At 59.0% G+C, this 24,106-nt stretch overlaps 1 protein-coding gene across 4 annotated transcripts in view; it reads left to right on the forward strand.

The window, feature by feature from the left end:
• MGAT3 (beta-1,4-mannosyl-glycoprotein 4-beta-N-acetylglucosaminyltransferase) overlaps positions 1-21,947 on the forward strand; it is a 31,789-nt gene extending 9,842 nt beyond the window's left edge. For 3 of the 4 annotated variants that reach the window (XM_042993308.1, XM_042993307.1, XM_042993309.1), the window contains exon 2: positions 20,298-21,947. In XM_042993308.1, the coding sequence (XP_042849242.1) occupies positions 20,298-21,900 (1,603 nt within the window). In that variant the 3' untranslated portion in view covers positions 21,901-21,947. Of the gene's footprint in view, positions 1-18,014; positions 18,119-20,297 lie in introns of those variants that run through there. The other variant, XM_042993310.1, reaches the window with a different exon arrangement.
• Positions 21,948-24,106: the final 2,159 nt, after the last annotated feature.

Genomic DNA, 24,106 nt, shown 5'->3' on the forward strand with positions numbered 1-24,106 from the left:
AGTTGGGTGCGTAGCACCGTTGACTGCCTTCCTTACTGACTCCGGCCCCGAAGTGGCCTTCCAGGGGGTCCTCCTACAATGTAGTCAAGTTCGACCTCGTGGAAATGGTCTTTGGAATCACAGCTGAGCCTTGATCCTGGGTGAGGATGTGATCTCCGTCTTCCCCATGTACCTAGTACAGAGCACCCATTCATTCGGTCAGCTGTTGTTCAGCAAGTGCCAGGGCCCAGGCTAGGTGCCAGGGGCACAGATCTGCTGATTTTAGGGTGTGACGTGTCTGTGTTTTTGAGCACATGTTTTGTGCACATCACCTGCACGCACACACAGCGTGAGCGTCTCCGTCATATGTGAACTCTGGTCTTTGAGGCTGTGACAATGTGTAATCCTGCTGGGACCCCGGGCACACCTGGTTAATTCATTCTGCAAGTGTTTAACAGACACCCAGTAAGGAAGTACCAGGCTCTGACCCCAAAGAAAAATGACCCAAGGTCTCTGTCCTCGGGAAGTGCCGTCTCGGGGGCTGTCGCAGTGCGGACTGGTGGGGGCAGAGGCCGGCAGGGCTGGGGGTGGTCAGAAACGTGGTCCTGGAGACACGGGGAAGAGTGGGGAAGGGTGTTCCTGCCCAGCTGTGAGGATGATCTCCAGCGTCCCCTTCAGCCCAGCGACCCAGGGCTTGGGACGGCCCTCCCCGCCCATTTTAATGCCCTAAGGCAGCCCCGAGGGCCGACGGAACTGGAGCTCTGGGTGGTGACCTGTGGGCCCCGACTGCGGGGGGCTGGGAGAGAATACAGGGAATGAAAATGAAGCATGTGGGCTGGAGAACCTGCCTGGGCTGCAGACCTTTCTGAGAGGCGAACTTGGGGACCAGGCACGAGAACACGGCACCTGGAAATTACAACCCCGTGATCCAGACCAGAGAAGTGGGATCATGGAACTTAGAGGAGGAGGATGGAGAAGCAGACCTAGAATGTGGACCTTCCAGAACCTGAAACACTCAAGTCAGCCGGAAGCTGGAAGATCCAGTCTGTGCCCCCGGTGGTCAGTGGGGGAAACTGAGGTCCGGCAGGAACGGGGACGTCTTGAGCATTGGTGAGCTGCAGTGGCACGCACGTGGTCTCTGCTGAGCCAGGCCCTCCCCACAGCTCGCTGCTGCCTGACCTCGGGCGCGTCCTGTCCCCTCTCCAAACCTCAGTTTCCCCATCTGTGAAATGGCCACGTGACGGTCAGACAAGATGGAGCGCTTCACCTGGTGCTCAGGCTCTCCCGGGAAGCTAGTGGCATGGCTAAGGCCTGGACCCTGGCCACCTGACTCCTGAATGACTCTGGCCCCTTGGTGGTGATGGTCTGGTCACTGCTGTTGCTTTCTCTTCTTTCTCATCCTCAGAGAGACGTTTGGACACTTGCGGCCCTTTTCCGGAATGCTCTCGGGATCTAGCAGGGGGAAAAGACTGACTAATCAGAGGAGCAAGAACAGACCGGCGGCTCCATATGAAGGAGCAGGGGCCCGCTGCCTAAAGCCCTGCATGGTGCCCTGTGCCATTTGGTGAGGGCTTCTTGAGTGTCCCCCAGTGGAGACGGTCGGGTCCTGAGCCGAGGGTGCTGCGGCCCCTTGAAGGCAGGGGTGGGCAGAGGTGGATTGGGAAGGAAAAAGAAAAGGGCTCATTGTTCCAGCTCCACAGAGGCTTCCCAGGTGCACCTGCTCTAGGCCACCTCTCCTGAAGGAGGTGGACGACCTTGCTCGGGCTCCCAGAGAGCTGGAGCTGTAGGTTCTGGGCCAGGAGCAGCCTCGTCACTTCCCCAGATCCCTGTGAGGCGGCGTTACCAGCCCCCGCTTTTCTGCCTCCGAGAGAGTAGGATTCCAGAGTTGGGGGCGGGGGGCAGAGCCAGGGTTCCAGCCCATCCTTTGAGCCAGCAGCAGCCGGGCATGGTGCCAGGCACTGAGCACCCAGGGGTGAACCGAGATCACTTCCTGTTTCCCCTTCTTCCTTGCCGCGTCTCCTCCGGACCATCAGCCATCCTGCTCAGAGCGCTTTGAAGGCCGGAGTCCTTCCCCGTGTCTCCCCGTGTCTCCGCTCTCCACCGCTCCCCTCCCATTGCAGGGGACCCGTCGAGTTCATGTACATAAGCCACCTCGTTGGGGTGTGCCTTGCCCAGGCAGGACTAGACTTTTCCAAACCCCAGACCAGTTCTGAGAGCCCAGCAGCACTGACTGAAGGTGCGGGTGTGTGGATTTGGGGGCGGAGGGGGGGGGGCTGTCGTTTATTCATTCAACAGGCCAAGGTCAGCACCTCCTTTGCATCAGGCTCTGTGCTGGGGCCCCAGGAGAGTTGGGCAGCACCACCCAGGGTCCAGTGAGGAGCCCTGGGGGGCAGGCCAGGGGTGAGGCAGCTCAGTCCTTCCTCAGCCTGGGGGAAGTGCAGTTCAGCTGAGCCTACCTGGGCAGGGAGTGAAAGATTACACAGAAACTTGGAGCCTCCTAGAGGATTTGGACTTTATCCCGGGGGCAGGTGTTCCAAGCATCGGATGTGGCTTTTGCTTGACTCGTGGGGCGCAAGCCAGGAGCCCCTTCCCTGGCAAGGCTGCTGCTGTTGTCCAGGTGAGCGTGGATGGTGGCACAGGTAGCGTGGGACAGTGGCACAGGGGGCCGGGCGGGACGACAAGTACCGGGGCGTGGAAGAGACGGGCCTGGCGATGGGAAGCGCGAGGTCAGCGAGAAGCCAGATTCAGGATGACTGCCGGGCTCCTGGCCTGGGAGACTGGGTGGATGGTCACATCTCGGGTTATCAGCTCAGGTTTCCGGAACCACTATTTGAGCGAGTTCTTTGTGCCTGGTTTTGCGGCGGAGGGTCCCAGGCAGGATGGGAGCCGACTCTGGGCCCAGGCCTCTGCCCTCCAGCCTGGCCCAGACGCCGCCGCCGGGTCTGCTCCTCTCTCTCACTTAACCCCGCGGGCACTTTAGCCTCTTGAGTGCCCGGCTGCACCTCGCAACTGTGCCCTGTCCACGTGGGGGAGCGCCACTCCACTCCTGCTGCCTGGGTCCACGGGGACCGCCCTCTGCCCGGGCACGCCGACCCCGTGCATTGATGTGTCTCATTCCCGCGCTGTGCAAGGGCATCTCCCTCACGCCTCAAGGCGCAGCTCTTGGAACAAAGCCTCTCTGCGCTACAGCTTGAATCTGTCCCCCTCCTGGCCCTGTGCTAGAGCAGGCTCCATGAGGACAGCCGAGGGCTGGGGCACGCCCTCCCCTCCCCTCCCCCACCTCAGGCCTGTGGGCTAGAGACAGCTCCGTGCTGAAGTGGCCCTTTGTACATTGTCCCCCTGGGGGAGGGGGGAGCCTGGTGGGAGGGGCTGGCACTGCCCGACACCCTGTGCTGATCTCAGCGGCACTGAGGATCCAGGTGGGGGGGGCGGGGGGGGGGTTCTCTGGGCCTGGGATCAGGGGAGAACACCCTGCCGGGTATGGGCTCGCACTGGCCGGGCCTGCCGCCCCACACTAGACGGTACTTGTCACTCAGAGTCTGTCATCACTTCCCAGGCAAGGTCCGTCGTCGCGCACCAGTTGTTTATGGAGCGTCTGCTCCGGGCCAGGCTTTGTCCTAGGGGGTGGGGAGCAGCCGTGACTGGTGACCGAGGCTTACAGGCTTACGATGACCCTGCTCTCCTGTTGACATTCTGAGCCCCGGGGTGTGGGTGGGGGAGACAGGCCACGAACACGTAAACAAGGAGACGGCTAGCTTCCGCTGTGACTGCCGGGGAGCAGATGACCTGGGCAGGGGACAGCCACTCTAGCTGGAGGGCCAGGAGGGCCCCTCTGAGCAGGCAGCCACATTCCAGGCCGAGGAGCAGCCAGTGGGAGGACCCTGAGACGGAAAGGTGGGGACTGTGACTGGAGCCGAGTGGACGAGGGAGGCGAGGGCAGCAAAGATTCGGGGACCAGATTGGCGGGGCCTGTGGGCCCAGAGAGGAGTTTGGATTTCATTCTGAGCGAGACCGGTGTGCAGGTGGGGTCGGGGGGAGGGTCTTGTGGGAGGAGGTTGAGTGGGGTGCGGGGAGGGGGGACGTGGCCTGGTGGGGACTTTGCAGTGACAGAATTTGTGGGGCCCAGTGCCAAATGAAAATGTGGGGCCCCGAGGGGCGCCTGGGTGGCTCAGTGAGTTAAGCCTGCGACTCTTGATTTCTGCTCAGGTCGGGAGTCCAAGGTTATGGGATTGAGCCTTGCGTCTGGCTCCGCATCGAGCCCGAAGCTTGCTTAAGATTCTCTTCTCTCTCTCCCTCTGCCCCCTCCCCCACTCTTGCATGCTCTCTCTCTCTCTCTCTCTCTCAAATAAAATAAAATAGGGGCACTGGGTGGCTCACTTGGTTGACCACTTCGGCTCAGGTCACGATCTCCAAGTTCATGAGTTCGAGCCCCGCGTCGGGCTCTGTGCTGACAGCTCAGAGCCTGGAGCCTGCTTCGGATTCCGCGTTTCCCTCTCTCTCTCTGCCCCTCCCCTGCTCACGCTCGGTCTCTCTCTCTCTCTCAAAAATAAACATTAAAAAAAATAAAAGAAAATAATGAAATGAAAATGTAGGGCCCCTTGTTCAAAAATAATTTCAAGACGGAGAAAAAAGGGGGCAGGAGGGAGGCCAGTGAGGAGGAGGAGTGGGGCTGGGTTCCGGGTGCATTTTGGAAGGACACTCCAGCGGGCCTTGCCCATGACACCAGGCACATGGTGAGGCCATGGTTGGGTGGCACAGGGTGAACCTTTCAGCTCAGGAGGAGCTCAGAGGACTGGTCGGTGCTGAGGCTCTTTGGATGTGACCCTGTTAAGTCATTCGTCATCGGGTGAGGGGCTGGGATGGTCCCACAGTGCAGATGGGGACTCGGAGGCCTAGGGATATTAAGCCAGCTGCCCAAGATCACATGGGGCGGGGGCACAGGCAGGATTTGAGTCCAGATTCCAGGGAGTTGCTGCCCATTGTGGTGCCCTGAGAGGTGGGGCTGGGGACTCTTGAACAGCATCTCCGGGCCCTGGAAGGAGTTTCCTTTCTCGGGGAGGCCGGCAGCTCAGCCCCAGCCTCGCGGGCCTCGCTTTTCTCATGGTGATCGCCAATCCACAGACGTGGCAGGGGAGGAGGCGGGCAGAGCCGCTCACCGCCCCGCTTCCTTGGCCTCACCCTGGCTGGACCCTGCGCTTCTCTTTTTCTCATTCCTTCCCCCTCCTGGCACCCAGGACCCACCCCTGCCCCACCCAGCCGGCCCGCACCTCGGAGATGACAGGGCGGTCCTCCCACACTGGCGCCCTCTCAGCTGACGTTCACTGTCAGGCACCGAGAGCGGGACTCAGGCCCTCTCAGCCCGCACGGCCGGCCGACGGGACGTTTCTCTGCAGGCTGATGGCGGGCTTCTGAGTTTGCTGGGCTTGAGGGCAGCTCCCCAGGGGAGGCAAGGGCTAAGCTGGGTGTGAAGGAGGAGGAGTCCCCCAGAGCTCTTCTCGGCCAGGCTCTGATTTCTGTCTTCACCCTCTTCAGAAGGAGCCCGGAGAGGGTCATCCCCACCGCCAGGAATGAACGCCTTGCAACGCTGGACTTGGGCCCGGGGCCAGGCTGGACAGTTGGTCTCCTCTGGGCCCCCAGTGTCTCATCCGGGCCACGGGCTGTTCAGTACTGAGCCCACTCGCAGGTGAACGGTGCAGGGCTTCTGGGGGACAGTCAGGATTCAGGCTCCGCTTCTGGCCCCCCGACGCCCACACTGGGTTTGAGACACCGGGTTCCCCCGGTAGAGAGCACTTCCAGCCTTTTCCACCTGTACCCCACTCCTCCACTGCCCATCAGTGCCCTACCAAAAATGCCCAGCAGTGCCTTGGGAGTACGGGAACCGTTCAGGGTGACCTGCCACCCAGAGGGAGCAGGCGAGGCTCCAAGAGGAGACAGGCACGTGGTTTACCAGGCCCCTCACCCTGTAAGTAAGGTGGAAACTGAGAGCGCGCCCACGTCCCGGCACCCATGTGCCCCGGCACCCGGCACTTTAGAGCAGCTCCAGCGGGGTGGGGCTGCCCTCACTGCCACTGGGCCACCTGTTTCTACCTGGTACAGATGAGGGGACTGGAGCCCTGAGCGAGGTGACCCAGCTGGGGAGAGGTGGGGCCGGGAAACCTGCCCAGGTGAAGGCCAGAGCTGAGGCCGGGCCAAGTTTGGCTGTCCCCGGGACGTGGCCACCTAACTGCCGCTTGTGCTCAGCCTGGGGGCAGGAGACAGCCTCCAGCGAGGAAACCGCTGTCATCGAGCCACAGTGGCCCGGCACGGGTTGTGGCAGCTGGAGCGGGACACTGTGCCTCACCTGTGGTGTGCCACCTCGGGGACCCGAGGCAGGTACCGGGTCAGGGGAGGGCAAGATGGGCCCCGGCAGGGAGAGGCCAGGCGGGTACCGAGGCAGGGTGGCGTGGTGGGGAGCAGGAGGCCCTAGGGTTGGGTCAGACACACTGCTGCCACTCACAGGGCCAGCCAGGCTGGTCACTCAGACCCTCTGAACCTGTTTCCTGTCTGTAACAGCCAAGGGGCTGATATAGGGATGGAATTCGAGAAGGGAGCTGAAGCAGTTAGCATTCTGCCAGAGGGCAGCGCGGGGACGGGCCTCAGGCATGCCCTCTCTTTCCCCCTGTGTGGTGACAGGCCGCTGAGGGGTCGGGCAAACAGCAAGCAGACAGAAACCCCCGGAGTATGGGTGCGGCTGGTATGGGACCCTCCCAAGATGATTGAGAATTCCAGAAGTTCCAGGCCAGCAGGACCAGGGAAAACATAGTGAGTCTTAGGAGGACAGTACTCATGGGCGGTGGGTCTGCAGTACAGGCATGAGCCGGGTTCCCTGAGGGACTTCAGGCCCCCTAGAACCTTCTGAAGTCCACGCCTCACCAGGGAGGTCTCCTGACTGTTTAGAGCACCAGAAGGGTACTGGAGATCCCTACACCGGACCCTGCCCAGGGTGATCTGTTTCTGCTGTCACCAGGTGGGGAGAGGGAAGGGGCCCTGGGGCTCCTGCGGCCTTTCAGGAAGCCCTGGGCTTTGTGAACCCCTGGGCTTTGTGGTTTGATGTCACTGTTCTGCAGCCAGAGCGCTGCCCTGGGGGGGCCCCAGGTGGAGGGGAGACTCAGACAGAAAGGATTTTGGCGATGCGGCTCTCCTGGGCCCAGCGCTCTCGTAACAGATCCAGTCACCTGCTGGAAGCTGGGGACTCACAAATGGCAGGCCTGCGGGCTCCCGCGGGGGGCTAAGGTGGAGGTGAGAGGGCTCCTTGCTCTGGGCAAGGCTGAAGGCAGCGGCCTAGACCTTGCCTCCTGAGTGAGGACCCCCAGAGGTGGTGAGTGGGCGTGAGTCCTGCTGGTCCTGGTTGTGAGTCTCAGGCAGGTCCCTCAACCCCTGTGCCTGTCTCCTCACCACCCGGTGTCTGTGAGGACCAATGGAGGAAGGCACCTAGGCCACTCAGAACGTGCCAGCTGCCGTGAAGGTGATGATGATGGAGGCGCCATCTTCTGGAAGGAATGTTCCGGGCCAACTGCTCCCCAGACCTGTCCAGCCCTGCCCAGTTAGAGGGTTTAGCTGCATCCAGATTACTGACTCAAGAGGGGTGAGCAGGGGTGCCCAGGCTTCTGTCCAAGCAGTCCCCGAAGCGCGGGGGGTCCTTGTCACCCCCTTGGGCTCCACATGCTCTTCAAGGACTCAAACCCCCCCCCCCTTTGCTGTCACTGCACTGGGAGTTTCCAACCCACAGGCCTTTGTCAGCCTTCTGCCTGACATGCTGTTCCCACTCTGTGAGGTGGCTCCTTCTTGGGTCTCAGCTGAAACGTCCTGTCTTTGGGAGGTCCCCCCTGACACCTGGCATCTGTCGTTCGTTTTCGTCATTCGTCCTCTGTCCCGCCACCGGACTGAGCTCTAGGGGCGGGACTTCATCTGTGTGTCCTGGGCCCCGCTGCAACCCCAGCTCCAAAAGCCAGGACCGATCTGCTCTCTCCACCGACCCTAGGGAAGGACAGAAGCGCCGTGACTGACTGTGGTCCTCCCAGCCCCTGGGCGCCTTCCCTCCACCCCGGCCCAGCCCCCACCAGGGTAGCTATGCCCCTTGATTCTTCACCGGGCAAGCCCGTGACTGGATGTGGCCCTGCTGACGGGGACACAGCCCGATCCCTGTTCTACCTTAGTGCTCACCCCTCTGGCTTGTCCCAAACATCCACTGAATGTCTGGGCTGGGCCCCGTGCTGGGCGCCGGGAACACAGGGTCAGCCTGACTTGGAGCACGCACAGTGTGGGAATGGAATGAACAGGGCAGGGGACAAGACCGATCACTGCTGAGGTTTGCTGTGACGGGGCAGAAGCAGGGGTTGGCGGAGACATGGCCCCTGGCTCAGTGGCTGGCGGTCATACTTGGGTGGCCGCCACCTGCTCCTCCTACCCCGGCCTGACAGTGCCTGCACTCCTGCTGGGACCCGTCCACCTTCCCTCCCTGGACCGCTAAGGGGGCTCGGGCAAGACCACTCCCCACTCCTGGGATGGCTGTTCCTCCAGGCCCAATTGGTGACTTTCCTTTCCAGGCTGTGTATGTGAGGCCATCAGAGCCCCCACCCCTCCCCCGGGGCAGGGTGGGTGGGGCTTCTGAAATGCATGCCCACCACCACCATGGGTGGGCATTCATCAGTGCTCTGCCCTTTGAGGTTCACACGGTTCCTTCTCTGCCTGGTTGGGGTTTTCAGACCGGTTTTTGGTGTAGAAAAGTTTTCCGCAAACAAAATCTTACGAGGAACGCCAATGTATGAAATTGAGAAGTTGAGACAGCATCTTTTTGATGGTTTTTTTTTGGGGGGGGGTCGTCCCTGGCTTTGTTACCTCTCTCCTCCCCCCCCCCCCACCTCATTCTCTGGTCCCAGGAGGACCCCGTGAGGTTCCATGGAACCTGATTTGGGAATACCTGTTCTCAGTGCCCACATCGCCCTTTACGTGTGATGTTTGTGTATGTCTGTGTCTATTCCCATCTTCTCCTCCCCAAAGCCACCCACCAAGAGTCTGCTTCCCAGAGACAGATGCCTCAGTCTCCCTCCTGTGACGTTCATCACATGCCCCTCACCAGATGTTTCACAAGCACCTACCTGGTGGTCTCTCTTCCAGGCAGGGCTGCAGGCACTTGTATTTAAAATCCTGGGGCGCCTGGGTGGTGCAGTCATTTAAGCATCCCACTCTTGATTTTGGCCCAGGTCATGATCAGTTCGTGTGTTCGAGCCCCACGTCAGGCTCTGCATGGACAGCATGGAGCCTGCTCGGGATTCTCGCTCTCTGCCCCTCCCCCACTCACGTATGCAGGCTCTCTCTGTCTCTCTGTCTCTGTCTCTCTCTCAAAATAAATAAGCTTTAAAAAATAAAGTGAAATCTTCACCACAGCCTTGTGATCTGAACACCACAGCTCCGTCGCAGTGCCTCCAGCCGCCTCGGCAGAATGAGGCCCAGCCCCCTCCCTCCCACCCCTCCACCCCCAGGCACTGGGGCTCTCTTCCTCCCTTTCCTCCTTCCCAGACTTTCCCCAGGTCCTACCTCCAGCCCACCTCTTGCCCGTGAGGCCGTGACCCTCCTGCTGCTCACTCCCTCTGTCACTTTGTCACGGCAGCTTGCTACCCCTCCCCACCCTGGTCCTGTGTCCCAGGCCGGAGGCCACAGGCTGCGTCCTCGCCTCCTGCACCGCAGCTGTCCCGATGAGCATCCTCTCCTCCGATCACGCTGCCCCCTCCCGTGGCCAGCCCCCCATTCCCACAGGGCTGGTGCTGTCATCCCATCTCCCTGCCCTGTTCTCCCCAGTCTGGTCCAAACCTGTGGGCTCCAATGCAGTAGCTGTTAGCACACGCGCCTATTAAACTAAAATTCAAATTAAGTTACGTTGTAAATTAGCTCCTCAGACTCCCAGTCAATTTCAAGTGCTCGGCAGCCACATGGGGCTAATGGCGGGTGTGTTGGACAGCGCAGAGTGTGCTCTTGGATGGCTCTGGAAGCTGACATAGGCCACCCTCAGGCACAGGCTTAGGGAGTCGCCCCACTCAGAGCCTTCAGTGGCCTGGGGATGAGGCCAACATCTCCACCCCCACCCCCCCCACTGTAAGTGGAAGGCTGTGTGGCTCTCAGGCCCTACAGAGCAGTGGATGTGTACAGGTGGGCAGAGGAATGTTCTGCAGGTGGCTTTTCCCTCTGAGCTCCAGTTTCTTCCTGGGTAAAGCGGGGATAATAATAAGTCCTACCCCCATGATGGCTGGGAGGGTCAAGTATGTGTAAAACCCCCAGCTGACAGCTGGCACATCATTTAAGCACGTGATAAGTGGTGACCGCCATGTTAACATGAATGAGGGAAGGTAGGGGCAGATCTCAAGAGGCAGGGGTCACAACAGCCACGAGCCTCAGTGCTGGAGGCTGGGAACCACTGCAGGCTTCTGAGCAAAGCCACCCCATTGGCTGATGCCTGAGGATGACTGATCTGTTTAGCCTCAGTGCTATCCAATAGAACATTCCGGGATGGTGGAAATGTTCTATATCTTCACTACCCATGGGCCTCTGGGGAGCAGACACTGATATCCTCGGTGGGCCAACGACCAGTGGGGAAAGAGGAGGCCCCAGGTCGCTGAGGGCAGGTCCCAGCCTTGGGAACTAACTTTCTCAGGCACATGCTAACCACACCGTGGGAAAGTTCTCCAGCAGCTGGCAGGGGGCTGGGACCAGGCGGAGTTCTGGAGGGGAGGGGTTTGGAGGAAGGAGAGAGGCCCAGGGCACGCTGGCTCATTGTGGAGTATGGGGAGGGGGAGGGTTCATCACGGAAAGAGCTCCTGGGCATGGGCATTGGCTGAGCCTTCAGCCGGGCCCCTGCCCTGGAGCTGTACCAGCAGAAAGAGTAGGGCCCGGATCTTTGTGCCCAGGGGAGTGGCCTGGGTGCCCCATCTGGCTGGTCAAGAACTGGCTCCCATTGTAGCTGTGCATCTCCTTCGGGCCTTGGTTTCCTTATCTGTGGATAGGAGCAGCAGCTCTCCCACCTGCCCCATGGTGAACAAGGTTTGCCAGGACTTTCTAGTTGCTGGGCAGATGGGGTCCTTGGCCAGGGCTGGCCCTTTAAGCTGACTTCTCTCTGGAGAGACCGGGGAGTAGAAGTCCTGGGGACTGGGCGTCATGATACACCAGACCCTCCCTCAGCCAAGCCACTTGTGTTTAGCCTGGGGCAGAATCCCCAAATCTGCAGCCCCACTGGGTCCCAGGTCTGCCTGTCAGTAGGTGCAGGAGGCTTGGGGAATCTTGGTTTCCATCTGCTTCATTCCCACCAGCCTTGTGTACCTGAGCGAGTAGCTTAACCTCCTGAAGCATCCATTTCCGCATTTATAAAGTGGAGACTCACGTACCTTCCTCCAGGGTTGGCCCCAGGAATTGGGCCCCAGTTTCTCCAGCCATTGCGGTGGCAGTGCCCGGCACACTACAAGTTCTTGGTAAATGCTCACCAGTGGCCTGGATGATGTGCTGGCTGTAGGGTGACCCTCGCGTGTTGGCTTGACCTTATGGAGCTTTGCCTGATGGACTCGAGCCGAAGAATGGATAAAATGAGGGGTAAAGAAATAGATACAGCGTCAGCCATTCTCACATCTTGCCAGGACTCCGGAAGTTGTCGTACTCCGTAGCTGCCTCCTCTGCCCGTCTCCCTATGTGGGATCATGGAACCTCATATTGGAAGGACCCTTATTTAGTCCCGGAGTCTTCTGATCCCTGCGGCGCTGACTTGCTCTGCTTAACCCCAAGGAAGGACCCGGAAGCAGTAGCAGCAGCTCCAGGGAAGCTGATTTAGGTCAACAGAAGGAAGATTTCTAGCAGCCCAACGTGCTTGGAATGGGTGGTGCTAAGAATTGGACAAGCAGAGGCCAGATGGGCACTTGGCATGGGCCTCGGGTGAGGGTGTGGCCAATATTCTTACACCAGGACCCTTCCGACCCTGGGAGAGGAGTCTGGACCTCTGTGGGCTCCACATTCCCTGGGTTCTGAAAGCCAGATGAGTCACTGAGAATGCCTTGTAGGGTGCTGGGTGCCAGTCAGTAGTAAGCAGCCTTCCAATTGGCCCAGTCCTTTAACAAAGCTGGCCAGGAGCAAGGCCTGGCATGTTCAGTTGTATCATCTACATTTGGGTGTCTGGCAGGAAAGCCAAACTGAAGAAAAGAGACAGGCATTTTTAGAGCATCTACCAGTTGCTAAGCTCCTTGCAGGATGCTTGGACACCATGGCTCATCCAGATCTCCCACAGGACTGCATGGGAGAGGATAGCTTCCTTCTTCATCTAAGACTGAGGCTCGGAGAAGCTAAGTAACTTGCTTAAGCACACAGGAAATTACAGCTTTGGGGTTCAAATGAAATCTTTCTGACTTCCAGTAACAATGGAGGCCACTGCTCACTGAGCACTAACTGTATGCTTCGGCACAGTTACTAGTCCTTTGCATGGATTAACTCCTTTGATTCTCAAAACAACCTTATGAGGTAGGAAGTATTACACCTCCGTTTTACAGAGAAGGGGAGCTGAGGCAGGGAGAGGTAAGATAACTTGTCAAAATCATAGGCAGTGTTCAGATCTGACATCACAACCGCCGTGCCTACTCTGTGTCTTAGGCACTTTGATGCAAAGATACACCTCCTGCCTCCCCCATGGAGATGGGCGGAGCCCTTGGGTCACATGGGGTAGGACTAGAATGTAGGGTAGAGGTGAGCACAGGGAGGCGGACTTCAGCGCAAAATCAAGATGCCCTTTCAAGCAGATGGACTAATTCCTGGAGAGGCTGTGAGGTTGCATTCAAAGGTGCTCCCAGGCCGGGGGTTTTAGATGCGCCAGTTCTTGCCCAAGAGTGGAGACAAGGTGGGCTGTGCAACCTCCAAGGTTTCCCCAGTGGACATTTCCCAGAGCGTCCTGAACACCTACTAGGTGTCAGATCTCTCTGCTGCTGGACATAGAGTGCAGCTGGTTCCTTCTTCCAGTTGTAGGAGTTGAGTGCCCCATGGTTGTTCCAGAACTGAGGACACCAGGGATCAGGTGTCATGAGGCAGGCAGGGAAGGGGGTCAGAGGGTGGTGGGCAAGGGAAGTGGCCATTAGGACGTGAGCCACTGAACCACAGAGGAGGCTGGCAGGGGCCAGTGAGAGGCTGGCAGAGGGCATTCCCAGGGCTGAGCTAGGACCCTGGTCAGCGCAGGCAAGCTCAGGACCATGGAGAGCTCCATGGGAACCTCTCATCACCCGATGACAGTTGTCAGGGTGTGTCTGCACCCAGGAGGCTGCTGCCAGCCTGATAAGGCCCACAGATGTAGCTTGTGGTCTCCAGGGAGCACCTGTCTTCTCTCTGGCCAAGAGCCCCCACTGGACTCAGCCTGAGCCCTGACCCTGAGGTCGTTGCTGGCTTGTGGGGTTTGAGTTCATCTGATTCCCTCCCTCACCCAATCAACCTTCTAAGCAGAGCCCAAAGAAAGAGGGCACAAGGAGGAGAAGGAAGACGTGGGAAGAGGGAGGGAAAGAAGAAAACCTGCCCAGGGGTACCTTCTGGGGCATGGCTACAGCCACAAGTCAGCACAAGAAGAGGAGGCCCAGGTTGGGCTGATCCTGTCACCGTCCTGGGTCAGGATCAGCCTTAGCCTCCCCTGTCCCTGATTATCTGGCTACCAGGAAGCATCCAGCCCATCCCCTGCCAACTTCATGCAGGAGACCCAGGCTCCTGGGGCTGGGTACAACTCATGGAGTATGTGTGTATGGGGTTGGGGGTGGGGGGCGGCCTGGGGAAGCTCCTAGAGAGCCCGACAGTTCTTTCTTCCTCCTTTCCCCAGCATCCCGGGAAGTGGGGAGCTGCTTCTCAGCCCCTCCACTGTCAGGCTCAGGTTCAGCCTAGGCTTCACTTACTGAGCCCCTGCTCTGCTCCGTTCCCCTCTGGGACAGGACAGCACCCACCAGGGCCCAGGCTTTGCCAGAGGCTCACCTCCAAGCCTTTGCTCCAGCCATGCCCTTACCCGAAGGTTCTCTCTGCTCTCTGCCAGGCTGGGGCATAGCAATGGGAGTAAGAAGAGTTAAAGTTTATTTAGCACTCACTATGTGCCAAGTGCTTTACATGGGGTATTACTGAACCCTCACTTTATAGATGAAAAAGGAGGAAAGTTGTGAACTTGCCCAAGGCTGCACAGATAGGAGATGGCAGAGCCAAGATTTGGACCAGGCAGTCTGGTTCCAGAGTCTGTGTGCACGGAAGTGATGGTGAACGCACTGAGGAGACCTCAATGCAGGGTGCTTTTTGTTTGAGCTTTTCGTACAGCTCCCTGCCCCAGGGAGCTGGTAGTCCCGCTGGGGAGACAGATGTCAGGGGAGGTGAGCCCAGCGTGGTGAGCGTTGCGAACAGGACAGGGCTATGGATTGGTCTCCCCGATTTGGTGTCTCATTTGAAGGGGGCAGGACAGAAATGGGTTCAGTACAGCTGTAATTAGTCAAATTAAGATGAGGTCATGTTAGAGTGGGGTGGGCCCCTAATCCAATATGACTAGTGTCCTGATAGGAGAAATTTGTGCACATAGACGTGCACACAGGGAGGGTACCATGGGACGGTGAAGGCAGAGATGGGGTGCTGCTTCTACAAGCTGAGGATGCCAGAGATGGCCAGCAAAACCACCAGACGTTAGAGGAGAGGCATGAAGCAGATTCTCCCTCTTCAGAAGGAATCAAGTCTGCGGACACTTTGGTCTCAGACTTCTGGCCTCCAGAACTGAAAATAAATTTCTGTTGCTGAAGCCGCAAACAAACAGAAAAGTGGGCAGGACAGGAATGCTTATATCCATTTCGTAGATCAGGGAGTTGAGGCTCGGGTTCACAGTGGCTTTATGAGCCCAGAGGCTGATGCAGGGAGTCGGGAAGAGGGTTGGGAGAGCTCGGGATGGTTCCTCCAGGTTGTGACCTGGGACAGGAGGCACTTGGTCTCAAGGGAGGCCAGCCCTGACACACAGCAAGCACCTGAGAAGTATGGGGTGAATTTCACTGAGATGAGTAAGGGCCTAAGTTGTGGCCTCTGAGTTGCCTAAGATCATTCTCTGTAGGAGGAGGGACTCAGACAGGGGTTTTGTCCTCAGGGAGCTGCGTGCCCAGGGCCTTGGAGGGCCATGGGCGAGCCCATTAGAGACCCCAAGTCCTTCCTCAGTTAAACTTGTTTCTCCAGACAGGTCCTGACCACCACACCCCTCTTGGAGTCCTGAGTTCTTAGAGGGACTCAAACATGCCAGGAGGCAGGAGTAGAGGTTGGAGAGCGGTGAGCTGGACAGTGCCCCCCAGCCCAGCTCCTACTCCCAGATCCAACGTATTGCTCACCTCCACTCCCATCCAAACTGTGAAGCTTCTAGACCAAGCATACTATGGAAAGGACATGAGATTTGGGTCCAGAGAACCAAGGTCAACAGCCAGACTCTGCCATTAGCCAGCTGTGTGACTGGCCACGCCCCTCACTCAGCCTCCATGTTTGCATCTGCTGGGCAGGATGCCGAGGTGAGGGTTAGAGCGAGGACCCTGCAGAGACAGCCCGTCTCAAAGCCCAGCTCTGCCGTTTACCATCTCCATGAAGGCTGTTGAGGGGTGGCCCCCACCCCAGTCGAAGACTACCCCATCCTTCTAGGTCCTGACCCCTTGCTCGCACTTCACATCCAGGTCTTTGGCAAATCCAGCAGAATCAGAGCACTTTCTGCAGCCCTCTCCCCCACCCTGGTGAAAGCCACTCTTGTCTTGCCTGGACAGTGCTGGGGCCTCTTCATTGTTCTCCCCGCTCCATTCTTCAGGCAACAGTGTGTTCTCAAAAGAGCAGCCCAAGTGAGCCTCCTCAGACCCAAGTCGGGTCATGTTCCTCCTCTGATCAGAATCCTTCCGTGAAAGCGACATTTCCTGCTGTGGCCCCAGGCTGTGTGTGATCTGGGCGCATCCCTCCCTCCTGAGCGCCGGCTGTTCCTTCTGCCCAGAACCTTCATCCCCTGCTCTCTTGTCGTCTTCAAGTCTTTCTCCTCCTTAAGTCTCCTCTTCTCAGTGAGGCCTGCACTGGCCCCCGTTTGTCAGTGAAGCCATGTGACCTCCCAATCCTTTACCCTGCTTTTTCTCCGGGGCACTTCTCTTGCTAAAGTTATTACCTGACTCGTTGATTTCTAGTTTATTGCAGTCCCTTGCCTTACTCACCCCCATGTGTGCTGCATGGAGGTGGGGGTCCTCGTCTGCCTTGTCCCCTGTGTTCCCAGGGCCTTGCACAGTGCCTGGGACATAGCCAGCTCTTGATAAGCAGTCGCTGAGTGAATGGAAGATATGGGTTGGGTGAGCAGCCTGTGGGGTAGCGTGTGGGTCAGATGCGACGGTGCCTGTTCCATCCACTGTGTTGTCCTCCCTGGTCACCAGTAGACTCTTCATGAGTGTCACCCTACTTGGGTTGAGTGTGGCAGATGGAGGGGGCTCAGGACAGGTTTACCATAGCTGATCCCACGGAGCCTGACCCTCCCTAATTGTGTGACAGTGGGCAAATTATACCATCTCTCTGTCCCCAGTCTCTTCATCTGTAAAATGGGGATGGCAATAGCATAGCACCTGCTTCCTGTTGAGAGGATCCAGTGAGGTCAAGTGTGTAATGTGCTCGGGACAATCGCTGGCTTGTAAGCGTCAGTGACCATCAGCTTTATTGTTACCGCTGGGTGTTTCTCGAAGAGGCGTTCGGACAGAGGTAGAAATGCTGTCAGCTGGGGCCTAGTTTGGTTCCATGGATTTCGCTCACAGCTGGGCCACCTGGAGGGATCTAGCCTTGGCCGTAAGGAGGGAGAGAGGTGCTGGCATGAGAGCGGAAGTGGGTTCGGGTCCTGACGTCGCCACCTGCTTAACGTCCTTTGGGAAAAGTCTCGTCACCTTTCCGAGCCTGTTTCCCCATCTGTGAAATGGGTGGTTACAGTAGCCTCCCAGGGTGGATGAGACAGGAGACCACGGGTGCCGATGCTTTATTTATTCAGTTTCCTATTTATATGCCACTCAGTCAAAAAAAAAAAATGTATTTGGAGCACTTTTCAAAATACATGAAGATAAGATAAGAAGGGATCAGGACAAGAAGAGTAAGAGTGAAGCCAGAAGCGAAGGCGCCCCAGGAAGTCTGGTCTGTGAGGCACTGGCTTGCTCCAGGCCGACCACCTGAGTCTCCTCAGCCGCCGGAGCAACACGGGAGCCCCACTCGGCTCCTTCATTCCCAGCAGCAAGCCAGGCCCGGGCCTCATCAGGGGGCCGCCCGCTGAAAGCCCCCGTGAAAGGGGGATCCCAGGCACAGGTGAGTCTGTCTTCCGCAGGGCACATCTGGCCAGGCGTAACGAGATCCTGAAAGCCAGCCTGGCCCGGGAACCGAGGGGCAGCTGGGTCAGTGTGACCTCGGCTACAGGAATTAGTCTGAGTGGCAGCCTGACCCTGCCCTCCACGGCTCATGGGCCAGCTCAGTCCAGCGGGGGCCAGGATCGGGGTGTGCTCCACGGAGGCAGGTTCCAAGGCGGGGGGTGGAAATCGCCTGCCAGAAGGATCAGGGCTGCCTGAGTAGGTCCTCAAAGCCCTCTGGCGGGTCACCGTGGAGGCTTCCGCTGTGCTGACATCAGTCTTCAGTGTTGCCTTCTGCCTGGTGTCCGCCACAGCAAGAACTCCTATCTACCCGCCTGTATCGGGCCTCACCCCTCTGCCCCTGCACCCACCCTGCTGACCTGGTCTATCAGGTCTCACTTTGCCAGCGTAGGGCTGGAATCCCTGATAGAGAGAGGAGCCCAGACGACCTGCTTCAGAAGGTTGCCAAGGGGCAGCCCCTCCCTCCTGTCTTCCCAAAAGCCAGTGGAGACCGGCCCCTCCCACCCTGGCCCTAGGGCAAGCTGACATTTAGCAGAGGTCAGGCCCCCACCCCCGATTGTCCTGCCTGTCTGCAGTCAGCTGTGCAGGTCACCCTTGGGCAGGCTCCAGGAGCGCCCAGGCATTCAAACTAGAGGAGGTGGGTCCCCTTGGACCCGACAGCACAAGTACCCTGGCCAGTGGGATTGGCGACCCCACTGTTCTCACTAGCTTGCTCAGGACTCCTCACCAAGGTGAGGCCGGGAAGGGGGTGTAGCACAGGAGTCAAGCCACCCGGGTTCCTGCCCCTGCTTTGTAACCTCAGGCAGGTCCCTGAAGCCCCCTAGGTCCTGGTTTCCTCCTCTAGAAAATTAAAGGATTGAAGGAGGTGATTCTTAAAATGTTTTCTAGGTCAAACATGTCATGATTCTGTGCGTTATGACCACGCAGCTTAGAGAAAATTAACGTTGGAATCTTCCAGCATTGAAAGCATGGAAGTTTATTGAGCACCTGCTGCCCACCAGGAACACTGTACCCATTTCACAGGTGTAGAAACTGACGTTTAGGATGGTGAGCTGTTCTTGAGGTCACAGAAGTTTGAAGACAAGTGTGCCTCTTTCTCCCCTGCTGCCTTCAGAGTTAGGAAGTGGAGGGCAGAGTATGGCAGGAAGGCGCCCAAATGACCCGGAGAAGGGAAGAGAAGCCACAGAAAGGAACATTTTAAGGGAAAGAATGTTCTAGGTGGAAGGGCAGTGTCTCACTCATAGGGATCTACGGAAGGGGAAATGAAAACACCAGATGCCAAAGCCCGGGTTTCTGTCCTAGCCCCTCCAGCGACCCTGTAGGTCATCCAGCCAAGTCGTTGGTCCTACTCGGCCAAATGGGTGTAGCCTCCAGCCTGCCTGCCCGCCTCCCTGGGCCCCGGGACAAAGTGAGCTGGACGCTTACAGTCAGAAGTGCCGTCTCGCTACACGGGCTCATTCACGAGATAAGTAGCACATCTGAACAAAGTGTGGACTTTAGTTAATAGTAATGTGGCCATTTCCATTTTTTAGTTATGACAAATGTACCATGGTGCTATATAAGACATTAGCCCTAGGGGAGACCGAGTGAAGAGTGTCTGGAACATTTACTTAAACTGTCAAAGACAATATACAAGGCTGTCCATTCCCCAGCCATCAACTAATTGATAAAATTGGGGCACCCGGGTGGCCCAGTCCGTTGACCGTCCCACTCTTGATTGAGGCCCAGGTCGCGATCCCAGGGTCATGGGATCGAGCCCCGACTGAAGGAGGAGCCTGCTTAAGATTCTCTTTCTCTCTTTCTCCCCCCGCTGCCCCTCTGCCCCTCTTCCCTGCTGGTGCTCTCTCTCTCTCCTAAATAAATAAATAAAAGCAAACGAATCGATAAATCACACTGCATAAATGAATAGAGAATGGTTGTAGTCATGACTCACTCATGAATAGACAGTGATTCATTCAAAATAACCGTGGAATATTATGTGGGATTTAAAAGGAAATGGCAGATTTATTAACTACTGATACGAAAGTCTGTTTCATCCGTCATTGATTGGGGAAAACAACTCGAGTGCGCTTAGTGTCCAGTATGATACTATTTACGAAAAATAGGAAAGCAAGAACAGAAATGTTGCATGTAAAACCCAGCAACACACGTCAGACAGGTCAAGCTGTGTGGGGAGACCGGTCTGGAGAGGGGGGAGTGAAACGGGCACCTGTACTTACCCTTCTTAAGTGTGTCAGAGTTCAATGTGTTTCCTTGAGGCCTGTGAATATTTTTCAGTGAAAAGGAACTGATGTGTCAACATATCCACACCAACGGGGAAAAAAAGAACAGCACCCTGGGCGGTTCCGGGGCAGGGCGGGGTGGGGGGCAAGTCGGCGGTCGCACTCCCTCCCTTGGGGCCTGGGAGCCCCCCCCCCCCGGGGGCAAGTTCAGCCCTGCCGGGTGTTGTTGCTGCTGGAGCAAAGCCTAGCGGTGCAGCTGGTCGGGTCAGGGTGGGCAGGCCGGGTAGAAGATCAGACTGCAGGGGAGGAGGGGGGGTGTTTGACCTGGCAGTGTCTGGGGGGGCGGGGCTGAGCCAACAGGGAGGAGGTCCCGCGCCAGGAGGGGAATTTCCTTGACCGGGTGGGGCTGGGGGGCTTCCAGGGGTACTTGGTAGGGGAATTTCCTTGACGGGGTGGGGCTGGGGGGCTTCCAGGGGTACTTGGTACAGCAAGTGGGATTCCCAGGCTAGACTTCTGGGGGACAGGAAGTGACCTCATGCAAGGGCGCCAGGCACTGGCCAGGACGTTCACAGACACGGTGGCGGCAGAGGCTTCCTCAGGCTCCCTTCCTTAGGAGAGGGGCCTCGGGCTCTGGTCACCCGGGTCTGCAGACCCCCTGACCCGGCTGCTGTCTCCCTCTTTACTGCAGAATGAAGATGAGACGCTACAAGCTCTTTCTCATGTTCTGTATGGCCGGCCTGTGCCTCATCTCCTTCCTGCACTTCTTTAAGACCCTGTCCTATGTCACCTTCCCCCGGGAACTGGCCTCCCTCAGCCCGAACCTCGTGTCCAGCTTCTTCTGGAACAATGCCCCCGTCACGCCCCAGGCCAGCCCGGAGCCGGGTAGCCCCGACCTGCTGCGAACGCCGCTCTATTCCCACTCGCCCCTGCTCCAGCCCCTGTCGCCGAGCAAGGCCACCGAGGAGCTCCACCGGGTGGACTTCGTGCTGCCCGAGGACACCACCGAGTATTTCGTCCGCACCAAGGCCGGCGGCGTCTGCTTCAAACCGGGCACCAAGATGCTGGAGAAGCCCCCGTCGGGGCGGCCCGACGAGAAGGCCGAGGGCGCCGACGGCTCCTCGGCCCGGGGCCCCGCGCGGCACCTGCTGAGCACTCGCGAGCGCCCGGGGGCCCGCGGCGCGCGGCGCAAGTGGGTGGAGTGCGTGTGCCTCCCGGGCTGGCACGGGCCCAGCTGCGGCGTGCCCACCGTGGTGCAGTACTCCAACCTGCCCACCAAGGAGCGCCTGGTGCCCCGGGAGGTGCCGCGGCGGGTCATCAACGCCATCAACGTCAACCACGAGTTCGACCTGCTGGACGTGCGCTTCCACGAGCTGGGCGACGTGGTGGACGCGTTCGTGGTGTGCGAGTCCAACTTCACGGCGTACGGGGAGCCGCGGCCGCTCAAGTTCCGCGAGATGCTGACCAACGGCACCTTCGAGTACATCCGGCACAAGGTGCTCTACGTCTTCCTGGACCACTTCCCGCTGGGCGGGCGGCAGGACGGCTGGATCGCCGACGACTACCTGCGCACCTTCCTGACGCAGGACGGCGTGTCGCGGCTGCGCAACCTGCGGCCCGACGACGTCTTCATCATCGACGACGCCGACGAGATCCCCGCGCGCGACGGCGTGCTCTTCCTCAAGCTGTACGACGGCTGGACGGAGCCCTTCGCCTTCCACATGCGCAAGTCGCTCTACGGCTTCTTCTGGAAGCAGCCGGGCACCCTGGAGGTGGTGTCGGGCTGCACCGTGGACATGCTGCAGACGGTGTACGGGCTGGACGGCATCCGCCTGCGCCGCCGCCAGTACTACACCATGCCCAACTTCCGCCAGTACGAGAACCGCACCGGCCACATCCTGGTGCAGTGGTCGCTGGGCAGCCCCCTGCACTTCGCCGGCTGGCACTGCTCCTGGTGCTTCACGCCCGAGGGCATCTACTTCAAGCTCGTGTCCGCCCAGAACGGCGACTTCCCCCGCTGGGGCGACTACGAGGACAAGCGGGACCTCAATTACATCCGGAGCCTGATCCGCACGGGCGGCTGGTTCGACGGCACGCGGCAGGAGTACCCGCCGGCCGACCCCAGCGAACACATGTACGCCCCTAAGTACCTGCTCAGCAACTACGCCCAGTTCCGCTACCTGCTGGATAACCCCTACCGGGAGCCCAAGAGCACCGCGGAAGGTGGGCGGCGGAACAGGGGGCCCGAGGGAAGGCCGCCCGCCAGGGGCAGATCGGATGTGGTCGAAGGCTAAGGCTGCGAGATCTGCAAAGAGCCGGCGGGCGGGGTGGGGGGGGGGGTGGCGGCAGCCCCTCCTGCTGTTTCCCTGCCTCCCTCTGCCGGCTGCCTGGTTCCCGAGAGGACCGAGCCCTTGGGAACCCAGGGCCAGGCCGGTGAGCTCACAAAGCATCCTTCCTCGTCAGGAGAGGGGAGTCCAGCCCTTCCGTCCACCCAGAGTGCTGTGGCCAGGAGGTGCCAACGGAGAGTGCATGACGGTTACTGGGTAGCCGGGGAGGGCGGGCAGGGTCGGGGAAGGGGACCCGCAGGAGAAGCTCCCCAGGCCAGCCACGCGGGAGCTGCGGCCCCGGCCGGGGAGAAACCTGCCGTTGGGCCTCCTGGGGCTTTGGACCTGCAGCGGGAAGGTGGGCAGGCCGGGAGGTCCCGGGGCTCCGTAAATGGGTGCATTCGGGTGCAGGAGGAAGAGGGGACAGCAAGGTGGGAGGGATGTAAAGGAGCATCCAGCTGGGAGGAAGCGCAGTGTCCTCGGAAGGGCTGAGCCGGAGGGAGCAGAGAGCTCTGCCCGCAGGACACCCCTGCGCTGGATAGCACCCGTGGGGTAGGGCCTGGAGTCTGCCGAAGCCCGGGGAGTCTTGCTTTTGGTTGCAAACCTGGCCTTGACATTCCGTCTTTCTTTTTATACTGTCGTCTTGTGGGCTGCCCGCTCAGCCCTCGCAAGGCCAAGACTCCAGTTCTCGGGGTGGGATGGGAGCCGGAGGCTGGACGGTCAAGCCGGCCTGGGAGGGGGCCTAGGGGAGGCAGAGGTTCCCCATCACCCCTTCCCACTGGGACCCACAGCCCCAGCCCTCCACCGTCTCTGATAGAGTCACCCTTGTGCCCCTGCTCGGGGCTGGCTAGAGCCAGGAAGGGCCCACAGGCTGCCTGGGACCAGGAAGGACTCTGAGGTCAGTTATGTCATCTCATTCCCCTCAGTTTATCTCATGGGGGCAGGGGATGTATTGGTTAGATTCTAAGCTGCTGCCATTAAGAGGCCCCCAAACACAATGGTTTAAGCAAGACAAGCTTGTTTCTAGCTTAACTGTCCAGAGGGAGATGGTCCAGATCCAGTAGGGCAGCTCTGCTTTTTCCCACATACACACCTTCCAGTTCTGGACAGAGCGGTGGCTTCAGCTCCCACCATCACATGTGCATCCCAGCCTGGGAGAAGCAGAGAAGGGCAAGAGAAGCACATGTCCTTTCCCGTTAAGGGCATGAGCCAGCATGGCATGGTCGCTTCCGATCGCATCTCACTGGCCGGGTCTTAGTCACGTGGTCACAAGCAGCTGCAAGGGAAGCTGGGAAAGGGAGTCTTCAGCCACATGCCCAGCCTCAGCTTTGAGAGTCTTCTTAGTAAAGGAAGGAGGAGAGCACGGAGACCAGGAGCATCTTTGGCACAGAGGGAGGGGCACGGGGAGAGAGCGTCAGAATGACTAACACAGTCCTAGGATCCTCCTCTCAAGTTCAGAGCTCTTACACGCACCTGCTCCTGCCCCCATTCACTGCCAGTCCAGAGCTGGGGGGGGGGGGGCAGTGAGAGCCTGCAGTTGAAGGAGGGGTGAGACACCGCCCTCCTGAGGCCCCCACAGATGTTCACCCAGCCATGCCAGGATGCAGAGCCTGCCTGTGGAGCGGGACATGTTTGTGTGTGCGTGTGTGTATTTATGGGCATGTGTGCATGTTTGGTGTGTACTTGTGTGTGTCTGTATTGGGGTGTCCCTGTAAATAGATGCTTCTGTATGGATGTGGGGGCAGGGCCCAGGCCTCCCCTTCCCCGGGACCTGGAGCCTGTGGCCACAGCCCCTCACAGCTCCCCCAAAGTGACGGAGGCGCAAAGCCCTCGGGGAGCCTAGCAAGCAAGGGTAAAGGGGGATGCGGGGTCTGTCTGTCTGTCTGTCTTTCAGTCCAAGGAATGAGAATCCTCCGGGCCCGAGGGCTGAACAACTGAGAGCTCACTACCTCCCCAGCCTGTTTTGGTCCCCACCATATCCTTCCATCCCATCCCACCCAGCCTCCAGCCAGGACTGTCTCTGGGGGTCTTGTTGGGGTTTCCTGATGGGCCAGAAGGGGAGGGGGTCTCCTCTGCCTCAGCTCTGTCCAGAGAACTGTCTGGCGTGGGTGTGGTCTGGGGAGCTGGCCGCAGAGCAGCGTCCGGCCGGCAGGCAGGCAGGCATGAATCAGGTGGC

The sequence above is a fragment of the Panthera tigris genome, chromosome B4, assembly GCF_018350195.1.
Source record: "Panthera tigris isolate Pti1 chromosome B4, P.tigris_Pti1_mat1.1, whole genome shotgun sequence".
In the NCBI taxonomy this organism is placed as follows: Eukaryota; Metazoa; Chordata; class Mammalia; order Carnivora; family Felidae; genus Panthera; species Panthera tigris.